Source organism: Taudactylus pleione, unplaced genomic scaffold (genome assembly GCF_031769625.1).
Source record: "Taudactylus pleione unplaced genomic scaffold, aTauple2 ptg000018l, whole genome shotgun sequence".
NCBI lineage: Eukaryota > Metazoa > Chordata > Amphibia > Anura > Myobatrachidae > Taudactylus > Taudactylus pleione.
Window position 1 is genome coordinate 16,948,497 of NW_028284420.1, and position 18,548 is coordinate 16,967,044.

An 18,548-nucleotide genomic window follows, 5' to 3' on the forward strand; every position below is an offset into this window, starting at 1 on the left:
TATAGACATCTTGTGGATGGGAATGTTTCTTTTTAGGGGCCTATTCATTATCCCTTATGGTCCTGTTACACATGCAAAAACACTAATTTCCGCATGTATTAAGTAACAGGCCCATTGGTTATTAATGGAAATTTTCAGAATTTACTCGCAGGAACTGACGCCATCTACAGATGCCATTAGTTCCCGAAGTCCCACTCCACCCTATTGGATGGAGTTCCGGAGTGCAAAGAGGCATCCGTATGGATCCCTTTGCCATCAGTGGTCCTCTCTGTGTGCATATGTGAACTCAATTCACGCATATGCACTTAGACTGCCCAGTGGTGTAAACTTTCAACGTTAATAATTGAAAGTGTTAGTGATAAGGATTACGGAACAGCTGCTTTTTAGAGCAGCTGTCCCACAACCAAAGTAATATAGAATTGATCAAGCTCTTAAGTATCCACAACGGCAAGTTGGATAATTAGTAGACCCCTGATAATGAATAGTCCTCTAAATTCTGTATGCAATGTGTTAATCATTATTTGAGCGCATATATATTTTTTCACTTTGTATTGTATGGAGTTTGGTGGCCCCATTTTGTAAAAGAACGAGTAGTGCCTTGGAGTTATTATATAGTTTACATTAGCTATAATACTGGTCATGTGCTGTGCAACATTATCCGACATTTACAGAAGACAGGAATCAAAAGAGGCAGAGTTGTAACTAGACTTTTTGGTGCCCTGTGCCAGAGAGAGCATTGGCGCCCCCCCTAATTTTAAAATAGGGACATAAGATAGACTGAGTACCTGAAAAAGGGCCATGGCCTCATGGGGAAGGGCCAGGGAAGATATAGGGGAGGCCAGGAGATGCTAGGGATAAAAGAAGAGGAAGCTATAAGTGAGAATGATAATAAACAGGAAAATTGACAGGTTCAAACAGCGCCCCCTGCCCTGCGGTGCCTTGTGCCATGGCACTGGTCGTACTACCCTAGTTACAGCCCTGAAAAGAGGAACTGTATTCATTTATCCAGGCAGAGTTTGCTGAATTTGGAAGGGCTTATGGCCCCTTGAAAATGTTAGCTCTGGTGACAACTAATTTTTGTTTAGTCCCCTGACCATAGTTGCTGCTATTGAGCTTCTACTACGTTTAGCATCTCAAATCTTCTGCCAATATCTGATATAAAAAGAGCAAAGTGAGTATAAAAAAATCATAATTGATGTAATAAACTTATTTTAACATAATCATATCGTAAAGCAAACAAACTCCTTACAGTGAGAATTTCCCATTATTTAGACATTGGGTTCAAGTCACCATATAAACCCAATGCAGTCTGAAGAACGAGAAATGCGATTGTGTCATTATAAATATAAAGCAACACTTTATTTTATAGTGACCTTAAGAAAGAATTTTCAGAGCAAGGCTGCTATGGAGCCAAAGGAAAAAAAAACACCATTATTTCTGTTGACTTGTAGCCTTAATTCAGTTTGATTTATCATGCGGAGTGAGAGCTCACGTATAAATTCTACCCGAAATCCACCTTTCCAAGTGTATTACATCTTCTGTCTTGAGAACAGAACCAGCTATTTCTCTAGTGCAGAGGTCAAACAAAGGCTGAGAAAGGAAGGGCCTTGTTTTATTTCTTGCACAGTTAATAAAACGGATAAGAAACTGTAGTCACCCTTTTGAAGATCTCTTTTAGTGAGTCGTTTAGTGAAAGTGTGGAGCCGACTTTTATCTGTACAGCACCATTGTGGGAATGCCAGATATTGCAAGGAATAGTATGTATGTGTAGATATGTAGATAGCAAATATATATATTATATATATATATATATATATATATATATATATATGTATATTGCATACAGCTCTGCAGTTGTCAAAGAGCAGGCCAATATCACAGCCTTTTCTATTAGTATAACATTCTCTCACGTATAATTCTCAGCTGCATGTAGAATATAAATCATCAACTTATTCAAACACATTTGCCTTAGTCAGATTGTATAGCTCTTTGCTTAAACTCAATGCAAACTTCAGAGCTGATATTGTGCTAACACATTCATTCTCTCTCTCTCTCTCTCTCTCTCTCTCTCTCTCTCTCTCTCTCAACAGTATGTTTTTGACATCTAGAACCTCTGGATGAAGCAGACATAAACATGGTTAGAACATACAAACTCCACACAGATAACACCATGTTGCACATGCATTTCCCATTGCTCCTGCAATGAAGCATAAATCAGCTCTCTCTATATACTGTACATTCCATTCAATCCGTTAGAAGCAATGTAATTAGAAAAGAGGACAAAAACCGTCTGTTAAAAAAGCTATTAAGCATAGGATAAGATCTGATAAATATGAAAATATATCAGGGGTAAGATAAATAGTTGCTTAACTACTTTGATCCTTGGGTCAAATAAGCAAAATTGACAAGCAATATAATAATTAACCTAAACCTAATGATGTTCATCCTAATCATTATTGCATTCGAAAAAACCCGAAATCTGGACCTAAAATGTTTACCCCTAAACATAGCGAGACTTAGCCATAGTTCAGTAAATACAGTAACCAGTAAAAAGCTGCAGTTTAAAAAAAGTATTGCTTGATAAATTCCTTCTTTTGCCTCCAGATACTGTATATATTTTTAATTGGCAACTAGAACAGAGTGCAATGAATATTGATCAGATGGTGCCATTGTGTTTTGTTTGATTATAGCTCTTTGTAATAACTTTCTTTAATATATTTCACTGGTTGTCTTAAAACAACTCCCACATTAGACAAGCCATAGCTAATAGGTTTTGCCAATTCCTATTTATCCATTGCTATGTGCTTCTAGAAGACGATGAGCACTTACTTGTGTTTGTCCATTTAGTCAAATGTTGCCAGCACTCCTGTGATCTGGACTATGCATTGGACTCGTATTACTAGATTCTAAAAATGGCAAATTATTTAATAATGATATGAGCCCACCAATCTGAGATTTACACTGGGCACAATAAAACTTTAGTAGGAGGGTCCTTTAATAAGTGACTTTCAGGCATTTTGTTGATTAAAGGAAATAGACCTCCTTCATCGGACCCTCCATAGCGCTAATGCATATTTTTAAACCAGATGCGGCAATGAGCTCCCCTGAAATAGGAGGTCAATGAGAAAATTTCATTTCAGACATGCCAAAAAGTCATCCCATGCTGGCAGCACATATATGATGTCATGGCGCCATGATTTCATTCACAATATTGAATCAGCAGCACTTACATTATTACCAGTTCAGCATAACAGTTGTACAATAAAGGTTATAAAATACATAGATCCAAAAAATACTAATGCAAAATCCATTGCACCAGTTGCCAATTAGGCCTCACAGGGGTTTAGGTTCCTTCCTGACCCCCAAAAATGGGGCCGATGGGTCGGTCCAGTCTTAAATCCTTGCAGAGCAGCACCGCCTCCCGTTGGCCGGGATACTGACAGACGGGGACGTGCCGCTAGGCCAGGCCTACGTGACTCATGGCACACCACCATGAAACTTAACTACGCCTTTTCACGCAGAGGGGGGACTGCCAGGGCTGATCTACAGCCCCAGTCCGTCCCTGTATGAATGTAAGAAATGGGAGTGCCCATCAAATTAGCCTTTAAATATGGTGCCAGAGTCCTCATCATCTAATGGGACAGTAGACATGGATAATTTTGAGGTTGCCACTGATAACTGATGTCCTTTCTATGATTGAGGGGCATGGATTTCCGGAACACAAGTCTCTGATTGCACGTGTGTTGCTACAGTACATTTTAATGTTCTTTTCTAATTCTGAGTTTCTACCCCAGGTGAAAGAAAGCCTAGATTCAGCCCTGGTCATCACCACCTGACCACAGTTTAACCACATTTACTGTAAAGAATCCCGCCCTATATAGATGGTGGAACATATATTCTTCCATATTGCTCGGCTGCATTTAAAACTTATTAAAGGCAGCATGATTTTACATTATATTTACCATTAAATTTAAATAAAATCTTCACAGAAAACAAGAGGACTCTATGAACGTAGCCTGAAATGGACAGTTTATAAAATCGGTCATGATAAATTTGAAAGCATAAAAGGTAATTTACAATAAGAAAGGTGCACTGGAAATCGTGCTATTTTTTAGATAAAATTACTTTCTCTGTGTCACATCATCACTCTTTATTGTAAAGTGAAACTAATTGCACTTAAGGTATAAGAAAGGAAGTAATCACTATTTGGCAGATTTCATGGAAAATTGTTGTTTCAGTGACAAACTGTTTTATTTTCTCCACCAGGCTTGTCCGCTTGTCCCGATTATCAGTTAATAGTCTTTAGTTCTTCAAAACTGAAGTTCAGAGTTTCTTCTGATTGTCATAGATATCAAAGATTTTGCAGCAGTCAGCAGGCACGAGTAGCAAATCCCCTTCTAGCCAAGGCTTCCAGAAGAACACAAACTAGAAAATCATTGTAAGTAGTCTGTGATTGTCATCTTGACCCTGTCCCATCCACCACCGTTTGGATCTCATTCAGCCAAGATGCTACATCCTCCTTGGGAAGAGTGGTCTTCTTCTCCTGAGGTTCCTGATCTTCAGACAACCAGTTATTACCATAATGACAGCATCTAACCCTTCTTTCCGAGATTTCCTGACTCCTGTACATAGTCCCTGACTGTCAAAGTGCCAGTCTTGTTCTTTTTTCTTGAGCATTGTTTTGTGTCCTCTCCGCATATGTCCACTCAATATAGTAAGTAGAGGCATTAGCCTCTAAGCATTCCCAGGTTTAGGCAAGAGCCAGTGCACACCATGAGTCCTGACGGAGAGGAACGCTGAGTCCCGGCTGTTGGCTCAGAGAAGTTGAGCTAAAAGCATATTCATCTGAAATATATTTTAGCTCATGAGACCCAGATACGAGTTCGTCTCCTTGACTTTGACCCTACAAGCAAAACAAAATAATTCATGAGATCTATACAATGTATTTATAGATGGAGTAGTACAACACATTTAGGAGTCTATTCATGATGTGAATTATCGGGGTCAGTACGGATCCCGATAATTTACATTCTAACTTGCCGCGGAATCCGGAGCAATTCAGCATTGATCCGGCGCGGCGACAGCTGATCCGAATATCAGCTGTCCCCGCGAGTGGCTTCACTGCTTCTTTCTGAGCACTGAATCTTTTCACTGCTCCTTTCACTGCTCCTACAGGTCACGCATGCACACAAGAGCCCCGACGTCCGGCGAAAGGAGCCGGACAGGGGCGAAGAGATCCGAAAGGATCCCTCTTTGCAACCTGGACCTCCTTCCCATAGGGAAGGAGCGGGTTGCGATACACAAGCAGGAGCAAACGCCATCTGAAGATGGCGAATGCTCCCGCACTCAAGCTCCAAAAATATTGTATTTTTGGAGTTTGATGAATTCCTGTCCCCAATCTAGTGTATAGGGACAGCGGACCATTCCGCCAGAGGAAGGTAAGTAGGAGATATCTGTGATATCTCCTGCTTTACCTTCTTGATGAATGGCCTGAAAACTTAATTTTTACAATTGCAGGTGAAAATATTCATTTTCATAAGCTTTTGTAAAAATGAAGGGACGATGAATAGGTCCCTAAGTAACTAGAAAAATCATTTGCATTCTGAAAGGTGGAACTACAAACATGTCCTTGACTGATTACACTGTAATGTGACTGTGCTAAGTTACATTGGTCAGTTGGGCTCTGCTATTACCAGTTATAATTTCCACATTTTCTAACTTAGCCAACTTCATTTTGTACACGTTTAAGAGAATCTCATATTGTACAGCTGATGGTAAGGGTTTCAGAACATGAGAAGACCATCACTGGTGTGTTTGTGAGGAATCATCATCCACGGCTCAAGCAGAATGGTTATTTCATATTAAAAGGAATTCAAAATTTATCATTAAAAAAAAAAAATCATTCATAGCATAATGAAGAAATATGGGGTGTGTGCATTATTGCAGGTGAGCCACAGGAGTGTGTGAATTCTGGACTCTGGGAATGTAATCTTCTGGGATTAGGTGTTACTTGTTGCGGTGTATACAAGGTCTGCTGATAGTCACAAGGAGCGTCCACTTTTGGACCTTTCTCTAACTCAGATTCAGGCCCATTATCTTTAAGTAAAAGCATTTCTATAGTTATGATTCTGAAATGTTTTTTGATAAATAAAACTATATTAATGATAACTAATGACTTTCCACAGTCATGAACTAATATTGTTTTATGGTCACATTGAGGCTGCTCCCAAAGCCCAGCCATAGGAAACATTTATGTGGTTGTCTACAATAAGACAGGATATGAAAAAAGAGTTTAAGCCCGGAACTGGAATAATAGTAATACCAGCTCCTGATGAATTGGATGATCTTACCTGGGAGGCTGAGCCGATGCTCTGCCCAGGGTACTGTGCGGGTAGTACAGGCTCTGTTTTTAATACCGTAGTGGTGTCTGTTGTAACTGATGAGGGAGAGTTAGTGGCTGAAGTGGTTGACCCTGGAAAAGATGCCACAATATTGTTATTAATGTGACCATCCAAAGAATGTTTATTTTAGGACATCTTAACAACAATTAAATCAACAAATTTCTAAGTATGGGAAACATTCAGGCAGCAGAATTAAATTGTCTTATACAAAGACATAATAAAGCCTTCCAATGCCCCCCTAATCTGTTCCAATGAAATATCAGCATGAATCTTCACCTTCGTAAAGGTAAATATTGCACCATTATGGCCTGGCCCACAGTATACAAAGCTGAGATTCGATCCATTGCAAATCAAGCAGCGGAGCAATGAGGAAACGATTGAGAGTGAATCGTCATCAAATCCCCAGTCCGCCCACTTGACTTGGGAAATGGGCAGCAACCTGGAGGCTTAACTACTCTTGGCAGACCGGGAGACTTGCCAGAAATAAGTAGGTAAGTATGACCCAGATACACTTAGGGGCCCATTTATCAACGAGTTTTACCATATGCAGTGAGTTTTAAAACTTGTTGTGTATGATAATGGTGCTCCAGCCAATCAGCTCCCAACTGTCATCTGTTTGAAAAATGACAGTTGGGAGCTGATTGGCTGGAGCACCATTTATCATACACAAACAGGGGTATTCAATATGAAACGTAAACCTCGCTGTCTATGCGGGTCGAAGTTTTCGCTGCACATCGGAGCTTTTGCCGTCGAAAAAGTATCGGGCGCGCCCCCGATTATACCCGTATTCAATATGAAATCAGCGAAAACTTTGCTGATTTTAGGGGAAATGACCCTAACACCCTCAAAAAGATTCTCTGACATGGGGGTTCACTCTGGATACCCCCGATTAGCCCTGTTGAAGATTTTTGGGGTCTTTAAACGGGCTCAATAGCTGCTATTTTGGGGATTTGGGAAGGTGGTGAAGAATAGTGTTTAGAAGTGTTTTTGGCTGAAAATAAGTAGTCCCAGCAAATTTTGGGTACTTGAAAATGGGGGTGAGCATATTTAAAAGTTGCTAAAGTGAAGTTTTAAAAAACCGTGAAAAATCCACCTGACGCAAACACCTGCAATGAAAAAAACACCTGGGGCATACTTGGGGACCCCCTTAGATTGTAGTTAGCTAGTTTTTAACTTTGTACTCCCCAATTTTTTTTATCGCCCCCCAAAATGAAAGTGCTTTTTTTGTGGTCCTCTGAGGTATTTTTTTTTTTATTTTTGACACAGTTTACCTTTGGGGGACTGTCTGAAGGTCACAGGGTGGTTTCCCAAATGTTGCACCCCAAAACCCCAATTCTGAACTTTTTTTCGCCACCCATTCCTTGGTGAAACTTTTCCGCAGGGTCGAATGCAATATAGTTTTCGCACCAGCGAAAAGTTTTCAATTTGAATACGGTGTAAAAGTCAAACCGGTGAAAATTACGTCATCTGAGCGAAAACCTCGTAGAAACAGTGTTTTCACTCCATATTGAATACCCCTAAAAGAGTTTTAAAACTCACTGCGTATGATACAGACCGTTGATAAATGGGCCCTTTAGTCCCAACCAGGTCATACACACAAGAAAGGTTTGTTAATATTTGCTTTTATAGCAAAAATGCATTTGCCATTAGATTTCTTTTAAATAAAAACCCTTTATTATAAAGCAGATATTCTTTCTCGTGTAGCCAAAAATAATTTTTTATAATATGCTCACAAGAAATACTTGTCTATTTCTTTCCTATCCAGGAGAGTTCCCAGAGGGAAGATGCTGGTTGCCATTTAGGAATGTGGGGCGATCGCGTCATTTTGGTCATCCTGTGATATAATGCTATGAATTGCAGCATCACACACAGTGTCTGAGCCAGAATGACCAATTTGGTGAGAATCGTGTCATCACCACCCAGTCCCATCCATTTCACTAAGAAATGGGCAGGATGTAGAATAGAGACCTTGGGGTATATTTACTACAGTGAGAGTTTTTAGAAGTGAAGATGTCGCCCATAGCATCCAATCAGATTCTACTTCACATTTATCTAGCACCTTCTAGAAGATAATAGCTAGAATCTGACTGGTTGCTATGGGCAACATCTCCACTTCTAAAAACACTAATTTTAGTAAATATACGCTGTTATCTCCTGGGGATCCGTGGGACTCCTTACAAATTCGGAGGTCTCCTGGACATTCAAGAAGTGTAGGCAGGTATGCCACAAAATCATATAATATATGCAATCAGATACCAAAAGTCTGCAGTACCTCAGTGTCCTATTACAGGACATCTGGTATATTAGTTGTAGTGGACCTTTGAAACAACAGAAGCCATGGTTGAAATAAATTCTTTTGTGAACACAGTATATTGAATTTATTTATTTTTTTAATATAATCATATGCAGTACACACCCAATATTAAAAAGAAAGACTACAATTTATTTATGTACTTTATGATAATTCTGTTTATATGTATCAGATTACTGTCAGGTTTATAGTCATTAATTACCTGTGGTAGTTTTCCCTTTAACACTTTTTGGCTTCCTTTTTCGGGTTTGAATACTTTCTTTCTTCATTGCTAATGGACGAGGAACCTAGAGAAATATAGGCAGAATTTATTTTATTATTGACTGCTTTATGTTACAGTTCTATTTATTCAACAACACATAAAGCAATATTCTCAGAAGTGAGGATGAAATAAATTAACTCTAAACCATAATGCTAGGAAATGTTCTAATTAATGAAAGTTCCATGTTTAGTTCAGGGACTGGTTGTTGCTAGTCAGATGGTCCTTAGATGGTATATATATTTCACACTGGTCAGCACTGAGGACTGATTAAACATTCTCTGTAAAGCACAATGTAGTGTGATAATTTGGGGTAATTAGCTCAGTAGAGAGGTCAGTGGTGCAGTGCCTAGGTGCATAATAAGAGTCCACAACCAGCTTTTCAGGTTTAAATTAAAATAAATGGAGCTTTACTGTTAGCATTCAGGAACAAAATAACAAACAACCTAGCCCCACATTCAGGGCACTACCTCACTTCTTGAATCCTGACTGTAATGGGCAGCTAGTCTGCAAACGCAATACAGTCTCTCAAAAGCCTCAGTCCTGTCTCTCACAGGTATAGACACGGCCTCCTGGCCTGGCTTGGCTGCTAGAGCTTCACACAAATACAATCAGTTTTGTGGTCCTCCCTGCCTGACTGCAGGTCTGGACACTGGTTAAGCCTGGCCCCCACTGTCCTCCATGCACACTGGGCTCTATAGCTGCCACAGTCCCACTTGAACTGTCTACTCTGGCAGCCTGACTGCTCCGCCTCCTCATTAGCCCTCACCTGGGCTCTGTCCACAAGGCAACCCTTAGGTGTGGTCACTACTTATTTCTACCCTGTGTTGGCAGATTCCTCTAGCCCCACACAGAATACATGGCTCACTATCGCCACCTAGCTTGGTATTGCCACAGTAGATAATTATACATATGTGTATCTATTAGGCAAATCCAATTGTGCGCTAGGTAAAAAACCTTGTGGCCAATTTTGTATTACCGCAGGTATGTGCGCTCCAAATACCCGCGGTATCCAATGAAAAAAAAAGTTGTTGCGGGTTTTCAGAGCTGAAAACCCCATGATGTGAAAAAAAAATTATGCCCACCTGTCTCAGGTAATCTCTGCGGCTCCCAGTGGCCTCCTATCTTGTTACTAGAGATGGAGCTGTTGGGTGGTGCAAGGGCTGCTTGGAGATCTAGGTCTCCCAGTGCCGGATAGGGGTAAATACACTAACATGGGGGGGTCACACACACCGGGGGTCACTCATACTAGGAAAAATCAGACTTGCTCTGGAGGTGCAAGAAAAAAGATGCAACGATTTCTATAGAAATCACTGTATCCCATTTTCAGTCCCCTAACTGAGTAACAAAGCCCTGCGCCGCAGGTTTTTTTTAAATATCCTGCCCGCAATTGTATTCCCCTCTATGGACCGTATTCAATTAGAAGCGAAAAGTCCGTTGTGGTAATACTTTTTAGCTGATTACGTAATTTTCACCGGTTTCAACTTATCCCCGTATTCAATTCCAAAAACTTTTCACCTAGGCAAAAAGTCAATGCAATGGACCCGGCGAAAAAGTTTCGGCATTGACGAGCAGGCGCAAAAAAGTGCAGAATTGGGGTTTTGGGGAGCAAACATGGGAAAACCACCCATCACCCTTTGGACAGCCCCCTAAAGGTAAACTGTGTTTAAAGTATTTCAAAAATACTTAAGAACACCCAAAAAAGTTTCATTTTGGGGGCGAAAAAAACAAAAGTTGGGGTACAAAGTTAAAAACTAGCGAAATAAGACTCCAGAGGGGTCCCCAAGTATGCGGCAGGTGTTTGTATGATTGCAGGTGGTTGCGGAAGGTAGATTTTTCAAAAATTTTTAAACGACACATTAGCAACTTCAAAATATGCTAGTACCTACTTTTTTTCATGTACCCCAAATTTGATGGGACTAGTTATTTTCTCCAAAAAACCCTCTAAAATGCTATTCTTCACCATTTTTTAAACCATGCAAAATAGCACATATTGAGATCATTTAAAGTGGCCAAATACCTTCAGCAGGCCTATTCGGGGGTACCCATAGTCATCCCCCATGTCAGTGCACCTTTTGGGGGGTGTCAGGCTGATTTCCCCAAAACTGACACAACTTTTTGCCGATTTAAGTTTCGCCGAGTTCTGTTTTCGCTGATTTGTAATGGAATATAGGGATAAGCGGGGACGAGCTCGATACTTTTTCGCACCCAAAACCAGTGATGATGGCGAAAAGTCCGGCAACTGACTTTTCGCTTCTAATTGAATAGGTCCTATTGCTGCTATAGTATATAATTAATTAAGGAATCTTAATAATTGACCTTGGTCAGTTAAGATCTGATTTCTATGTATTTGGTGCCAATTTAGGTGTTATCCTTTTCTTTCACTGTTTTTACACTATGTACATATGGTCTCATGTAGAGTTGGGTGCAAATGCAATTTGCATCTGTTTTCCCTGCAAATTGCTCTCTGTGCAGTCTGTGTTTACAATCACTTGCACTAAGAGGGATGGGGGTTAGAGGGGGCATGTAAGTGCACCTAAGTACAGTATGGACAAATTGCATCCCATGATGACCACAAAAAAGATGCGTCTGTTTAGAGGTGGATCACTTGTGAGTGCTTGCAAAATACAAACTGATGATGATGGTCAGAGGCTGCTACTGATTGGCTGAATGCATTTGAATCCCTCTAATGCTGCCTATCCACTAGCAGACCATAGAAACGACAGCACGATTACGACATTGTAATCATGCTGTCGTTTCTATGTCTGTGTTAAGCCTGCACTGAACGAGCAGTCGTTCAGTGCAGACTCATCAGTCATCTGGCACCATGCTGAACCTGACGTTATCGTCAGGTTGAGCAGCATGTTTGCCCGATGATTGATATCAGAAATGACCAGCGCATCGCTGGTCGTTTCCAACTTTAAAGTGCCCAATTTGCTGACAATTTGCAAGAGATTGTACGATAACGACGTCGTTATCGTGCAATCACCTGTCAAAATCGTCTAGTGGATGGGCAGCTTTAGTTATCCGAACATTATAGTAAAGATGGATTTGCAATCTAATTGCATTATTACAGTGATATTAGCACTTGGTTGGTATCAACAAGGCATATTTGAATTACATGTTTTAAAGGGAAAGGCAACACCTGTTTCAGAGATTAGCGTACATCTCTGATGTTTAGGGGTCTGCGCAGGTGCAGAATGGGGTACACAGTCCCCACTTAGCTGCAGCATGATTGATATGCTGCGGCATTTGGGAAGGGGGATGGAGAGGGGCGTGACTGGCCAATGTTCCCGGAAACGTAGGCATGACGCCCCTGTTTTCCGGCAAGGACGAGGCCAAGGTCTGTGACGGTGGACGCAGATTTCCTTGGCTTGCTTTGGCTTAAACAGCCTGCCCAGAGGAGCAACCGGTTGCAATGGTTGTAATGGTGATCCGAGGCAGCGTCTATGGACGCTGCACTCAGGACACAAATGCAATGCAGGAGGTGTCTATTTCCTATAGAAACCTTCTGCTGCATATGCATTTTGTAGGACGGTATTGCAGCTGCTTCTGTGTGACTGTGCAATACTGTCCATCTCTGAATCAGGCCCAATGAGCGGACACGTACTATATTGTGTGTGAACTGTCGTAAACCAGGCGCATTTATTACTGTTGTCCCTAAGGAGTAAAGGAGGCACGGGACACATCGTGTTTATACAGCCAGATCTGAAAAATCAGTCTTTTCCAGTGCGCCTTATTCGCTAGCAATTTGGATGCAAATTCCGTCCAACTCAGCCCCACAGTCTCTACGCTTTGCACTGTTTGTAGTTAACTTTATTTATTTGCAGATTGTGTTCAGGTCTCATAGATTACTGACCCTGATGGGATGTCTTCACATAACCCACTGATGCCTCTCGCTGGCATCATAGGATCTAGCTCTGTGGGTGTTTGAGTGCTCCTAGTATCTATGCTACCACTTACCATGTTTAGGTATGGCATTTTGCAATCATATGGGGGAATGATAACTATTCTGACTCTAACCATTGGAAGGATTATGTTTCTGGATTCTGTGGTGGTCAGGACTTACCCCATGCAATTTCATATAGAGGCCACATGCATTGCACACAGGTTCTCCCTCTGAGTTTCGTCTCCATAAGGTTGTAGTGGTTGTGTGGCAATTTGTACAACACAGTCCTGCACGTCGAGAGGAAGACTGCAGAGAGAGAGAAAGCAACGGTCAGGAAGCACAAAACATAAAGAACATATCCACTGTTTAATAACTGTCCTCCTACGTAGCACTTTCGTGTGTCGCCCAACCCTAGGACAGCCACTGTTACCTGAAATAACTTCTGGGTCAGGCTATTTCTGAGCTGGAGTAGCAGGGCTGGACATGTCATTCAGTGTACATGGGGTATGGATGGTGGGTAGGACAGAGAACACACCACCCTATTAGGTCAGCCGGTAGTTTCAGACTGTAAAATACAGGGCCTACTATGGTAAATGCACATGGCAAATAAGCAGATGTCTTAGCTTTGTCTTAGCTTTCATGGAGACTCCTCTGAAATATTATTATTATCTATGGCTTACTGGATTTGTCCAGAGATTTTGTCACTTCACAGAAAGAAACTGGAACGGAAGATAAACCAAAATGAGAAAAGAAATCTCACTGTAGCAGTTTACAGCACAGCACCTAATTTCTCCTGGAGATATTGCTATTATTTGTAACACACAGCAAGTTCTGAGGGGAAAATAGCTCTTTTGCTAGTTAAGTTAATAGATTTTGTTGTGAAATAAGCTTGATGTTTATTTCTAGTCTTTATCCTGAAAGGCCTACTATACTTAGCTGCTGTAAGAAGGGGTTAAGTCATAATTTTCTGGCAGCTCCAGGGCTGGAGACAGGCAGAGAAAGGCAGAGTCTCCATTAGCTGCTTCCAAAAATATTGTCTCTGAAAATGTTCCTCCCTAAACCCTAAATCTTGAGCGTTAGTGATGGACGATTGCAAGGCCCAGGGGCTTGTCAAGGACAGAAGAAGAACGATATTTTACTCCTAATTTCCTCTCAGTTTACTTTAAATGAAAGGGGCCGGTCACATTTCCCTGGCAACGTACTGACCTTGTCTGCAAGAACCTCTGTCTCAAACTTTGAACTGTGTGGTTTATTTATATAAAAATGAATAGAGCAACGCTTGAACAAATATGAGAGGCTATTTCACTTTTCTGTTTTATCTCTGCTAGTTTGTGGCCAAACGGATATATATATATATTTATTTCAAAATAAAAAGTTACATTACTAAAGAAATATAATTGCGTATTTAGGGGAAACTATCACTGGCAGATGTAAGGATCACATCCGAATATGTTTACCCATCATAATTCATCTGCATTCGATGAGTAGAAAGCCCATTTTGTTCATACATATTGATACAGGCACAGTGGCGTAAACCAGGGGGTCGGCCGGGCCATGTGCCTGGGCACCGTAGGACCGGCGCCCATAGTCCAGGTCCGTTAAAGTCAGTGTAGTGCGGACCGCAGTGAGTGCGGTCTGCACTACACAGTAACACACACACCGGCGCCGGGTAGTACACTCGTACTACCCGGCGGCAGTGTGTGTGTTTCAGCAGCCAATGAGAGTCAGACAGACTCTCATTGGCTGCTGCGTCCACTGCCGGAGCCGAGCTGGAGCTCACTCATGAGCTCCGCCTTTTGGCTTCCACAGTGGATGATGGGAGAGACGTTATGACGTCTCTCCCTTAGTGCCGAGCGGGAGGCCGGAGGAGAGGACGGCGGCGGGCACAGGAGCGGGGATTCAGGTAAGTGTTTAGTGTATGTCTGTGTATATGTATTATGTAGTGGGCACTACTGGCCGGGGGCTTGTATCACTACTGGGGGCACTGCATAAGGGGGACCACTACTGGGGGCACTGTATAAGGGGCACTACTGGAGGAACTGCATAGGGGGACCACTACTGAACGCACTGTATAATGGTGCACTACTGGGGGCACTGTACAAGGTGCACTATTGGGGGCACTACCAAAGGGGGACCACTACTGGGGGCACTGCATAGGGGGGACCACTACTGAGGGCACTGTATAAGGGTCACTACTGGGGGCACTGCATAAGAGGGACCACTACTAGGGGTACTGCATAAGGGGGGACCACTACTGGGGCCACTGCATAAGGGGAACCTCTACTAGGGGCACTGTATAAGGGGCACTACTGGGGACACTGTATAAGGGGCACTACTGGGGGCACTGTATAAAGGGCACTACTGGGGGCCCTGTATATGGGTACACTACTGGGGGCATTGTATAAGGGGCACTAATGGGACACTACTACATGGGGCACTGCTACTATGGACATTGCATAAGGGGCACTACTACAGTGGGCATTGCAAGAAGGGCACTACTACTGGGGGCATTCAAGTGCATATGATACAGGAGTATTTACTCTTCCTTCCATGCAATTCCATTGACACGCTGACTGTGAACGCCCATTGTGCCTCTGCTGCTTCAGTGCCCTCTGTGTAAAAGGTAGGTAGGGCAGCACAGACATGATGGTTAGCATTACTGCCTCACAGCACTGAGGTTGTGGGTTTGATTCCCACCATGGCCCTACCTGTGTGGAGTTGTATATTCTCCCTGTGCTTGCGTGGGTTTTCTCTGGGTACTCCAGTTACCTCCCACACTACAAAAATATACCGGTAGGTTAATTGGCTCCCAACACAAATTAACCCTAGTGTGTGTGTGTGTGTGCACATCTGATAGGGAACATAGAGTGTAAGCTCCACTGGGGCAGGGACTGATGTGAATAGCCAAATATATTCTGTAAAGCGCTGCGGAATATGTGTGCACTATATAAATAACTGGTAATAAATAAATAAATATGGAATTGGAAAGGAATGTTCCCCGAGTGACAAGAAACGATGGTGTGTCATGTTGACACGCCCCCAGTTTTCAGTGGCCATGCCCACTTTTCCAATGCGGCTCCATTTTTAATTTTGCCCTGGGCTCCAAATAACCTAGTTACGCCACTATTATAAGCACATTGGGAGCTTCAGCAGAACAGGACTAAAATCTTGTAACAGCCCATAATCTGCTATTGAATTGTTCATTTTGGCAATGAATGGACGTAGAAGATATGAACCTGTTGTAAATTAATAATTATTTTATTAATACAAATATTACGTATATCACGTATGCGTCTAGGGGAGAAAGGTTGGGGGAGAGAAGGGATGTTCTAAAGTTGCCCAAAAAGAGTACAGGTACATGGAAGATGCAGCTAGCCCACTGATGGGGCAGTAAATCCCGCCCCCTCCTGGCATAGTGCCGCAAATCATGGTTCAAGACGGAGGGGTAGGTCAGAATGCTGCAATTCTCATATATTCGCGCCATATTGTAACCCATCCTCTCTGTCAGGACCCATGAATCACTACATTAAGCTTCCAGTCAGGGATGTGTCTATAATGGGTGCAGGGTGTGCGGGGCACACGAGCCCCGCACCGCACACCCTGCACCCATAGCATTACTTACCTCTCCGGAGTCCCACGTCGGAGCGGGGGTTCGGCGCTCTAATAATGACGGGAAAATGGCTCCCGCGGCCATTTTCCCGGTGACCTGTGCATACTCTATAGACTCTGGGCGCACTCTAGTGACCAGAGTCTATAACTCCGGCGCTGGCCGCGCACAGCTCAGACTGCACACGGGCCCCCTCCTCTCTCGAAACGCCCCTGCTCCCAGTCCTGTTAATTTCACTAGAAAGTGGACAGGATGCAGGAAGACCACCTACTCTTCCCTCTCCCTCACTTCCCCCTCTTCTGGGGTATAAGTGTATGTGATGTATCCTCCAACATAAACCAAGAGCATTTGCAGGTACAGGCTGGCAACTTTTAGCCTGGGGGAAAATGCATGCAAGTGGCCCTGGCTTTTCTACTTGCGCACTGCAATGGAAAATGGGTGTGAACCAAGTGTACACAAGACCAAGAGATGCAGAGTCGTACGCATTTCAAGAGCATCTCCACTTATGACTGAAGGTTGTTAATAGGCAATATCACAAAGACAAAGTTCAGTGAGGGTGTGTTGATGAAACTGCAGGCTACAGAGTATGTCGTAAGTATGAATACACCTATTTTCAGATGTATCTTTTGCAACAAATGTAAGCGGCTGTGCACTGATGATGATGATGATGATGATGTTTAGGGTCCTATTCATCATCGGGGGCCGGATGTCTGGAATAGGTATCCAACTCTTCGCAGGGGATACTTATCACCGGAGCAATTCAGCATTGTTCCGGTGAGGGTACAGCCGAAAAGTAGCTGTCCCCATGATTAGTAGCACTGCTACTTCCGTAGCAGCATTACATTTCACTCCCGTTGCCGGCTTCTGCGCATGTGTGACCAGAGGTCACCCAGAGTCATTCAGAAAGCGACTGGAGAGGTAATGAGGAGGCGGCGGAGGGATCTGGGCTCCAAGACCAGCGCCATCTGAAGATGGTGTTTGTTCTCGCAAACAAACTCCGAAAGCTTAAAGTTTTCGGAGTTTGCTAAATATAAGGCGGTCCTATTGGACCCCTAATAATGAAGGGTCCATTACATAATATATGTGAAAACTCGTGTTTTTGCACAGGCTATTTAAGTGATGATGAAGAGACCCCCAAGCTACAAACCAAACATAGGAAAAGGGGATGGGCGCAACACAGGTATAAAACTCTGCATACAGGCAAATATACACAATTTTGTTCGTACACGCAAAGTGGAGCAAATGTGCCCAATTCCGTCTAACCATCATTACTCCAAGCTTGAGGAAATCTCACTCTCTAATGCTGGGTACACACTGGCCGATATATTGGCCGATCAATTGATCGGCCAATATATCGTGCCTCTGTCGGCCAGTGTGTACAGATGATATGTCTGTGAACAATGTCGTTTACAGACATATCACGTTGGTTGTGCTGCACAGCCAATGAACCGATATGTCTGGAGGCATATCTGTCCATCGGCAAGTGTGTACGGGCAATTAGCCGATCGCCCGTACACTGGGGTGCAGAGGGGGGGGAAGCCGCGAGCGGGTACTACTTACCTGGGTCCGGCACAGCTCCCCATCCACAGTAGCCAGCTGCACTGGGAGACTGTCCGAGGCTGCTAAAGCAGCAGCGCGGGCAGTCTCCTATGCCAAAGGGGGGAGCGATCATGCTGATCGCGCCCCCCATTGGCTGTGCACCGGGCTGAGGGGCACACAGCTCCCCCTTCCCCAGCGCGCAGCACCACGTCGAGGATGTTTTTCCCCCGAAGGGGGCGTGGCCACCACTTCCTCGATTAGGCCACACCCTCTGCCCTCCCCCAGTCCGGCCCGAGCTGTTGCAGCATGCAGATGATGGTCGTTTAGTGTGTATGAACGACCATCATCTGCAGATATATCTGTCAGGTGTGTACCCACCTTAACAAACAAAACTCTAAAATCAACATACAAATGTAACCGCTGCCTCTGGTCCCAAACCAAGACAAATCATAACAAGTATGATTAACACACGTTAGTAAAGTCCCAAAACAAATAAGAATATTGCTGACTAGACATTTAAACCATACATCTATTTAAACTGT

General features: G+C 43.0%; 1 protein-coding gene across 2 annotated transcripts in view; it reads right to left on the minus strand.

Annotated features, from left to right (window-relative positions):
* Window positions 1-4,043: 4,043 nt before the first annotated feature.
* GATA5 (GATA binding protein 5) overlaps window positions 4,044-18,548 on the minus strand; it is a 41,299-nt gene continuing 26,794 nt past the window's right edge. For both annotated transcript variants that reach the window (XM_088482914.1, XM_088482923.1), the window contains exons 4-7: window positions 13,041-13,166; window positions 8,915-8,999; window positions 6,351-6,472; window positions 4,044-4,903 (exon numbers count right to left, since the gene is read on the minus strand). In XM_088482914.1, the coding sequence (XP_088339040.1) occupies window positions 4,751-4,903; window positions 6,351-6,472; window positions 8,915-8,999; window positions 13,041-13,166 (486 nt within the window). In that variant the 3' untranslated portion in view covers window positions 4,044-4,750. The remainder of the gene's footprint in view (window positions 4,904-6,350; window positions 6,473-8,914; window positions 9,000-13,040; window positions 13,167-18,548) is intronic.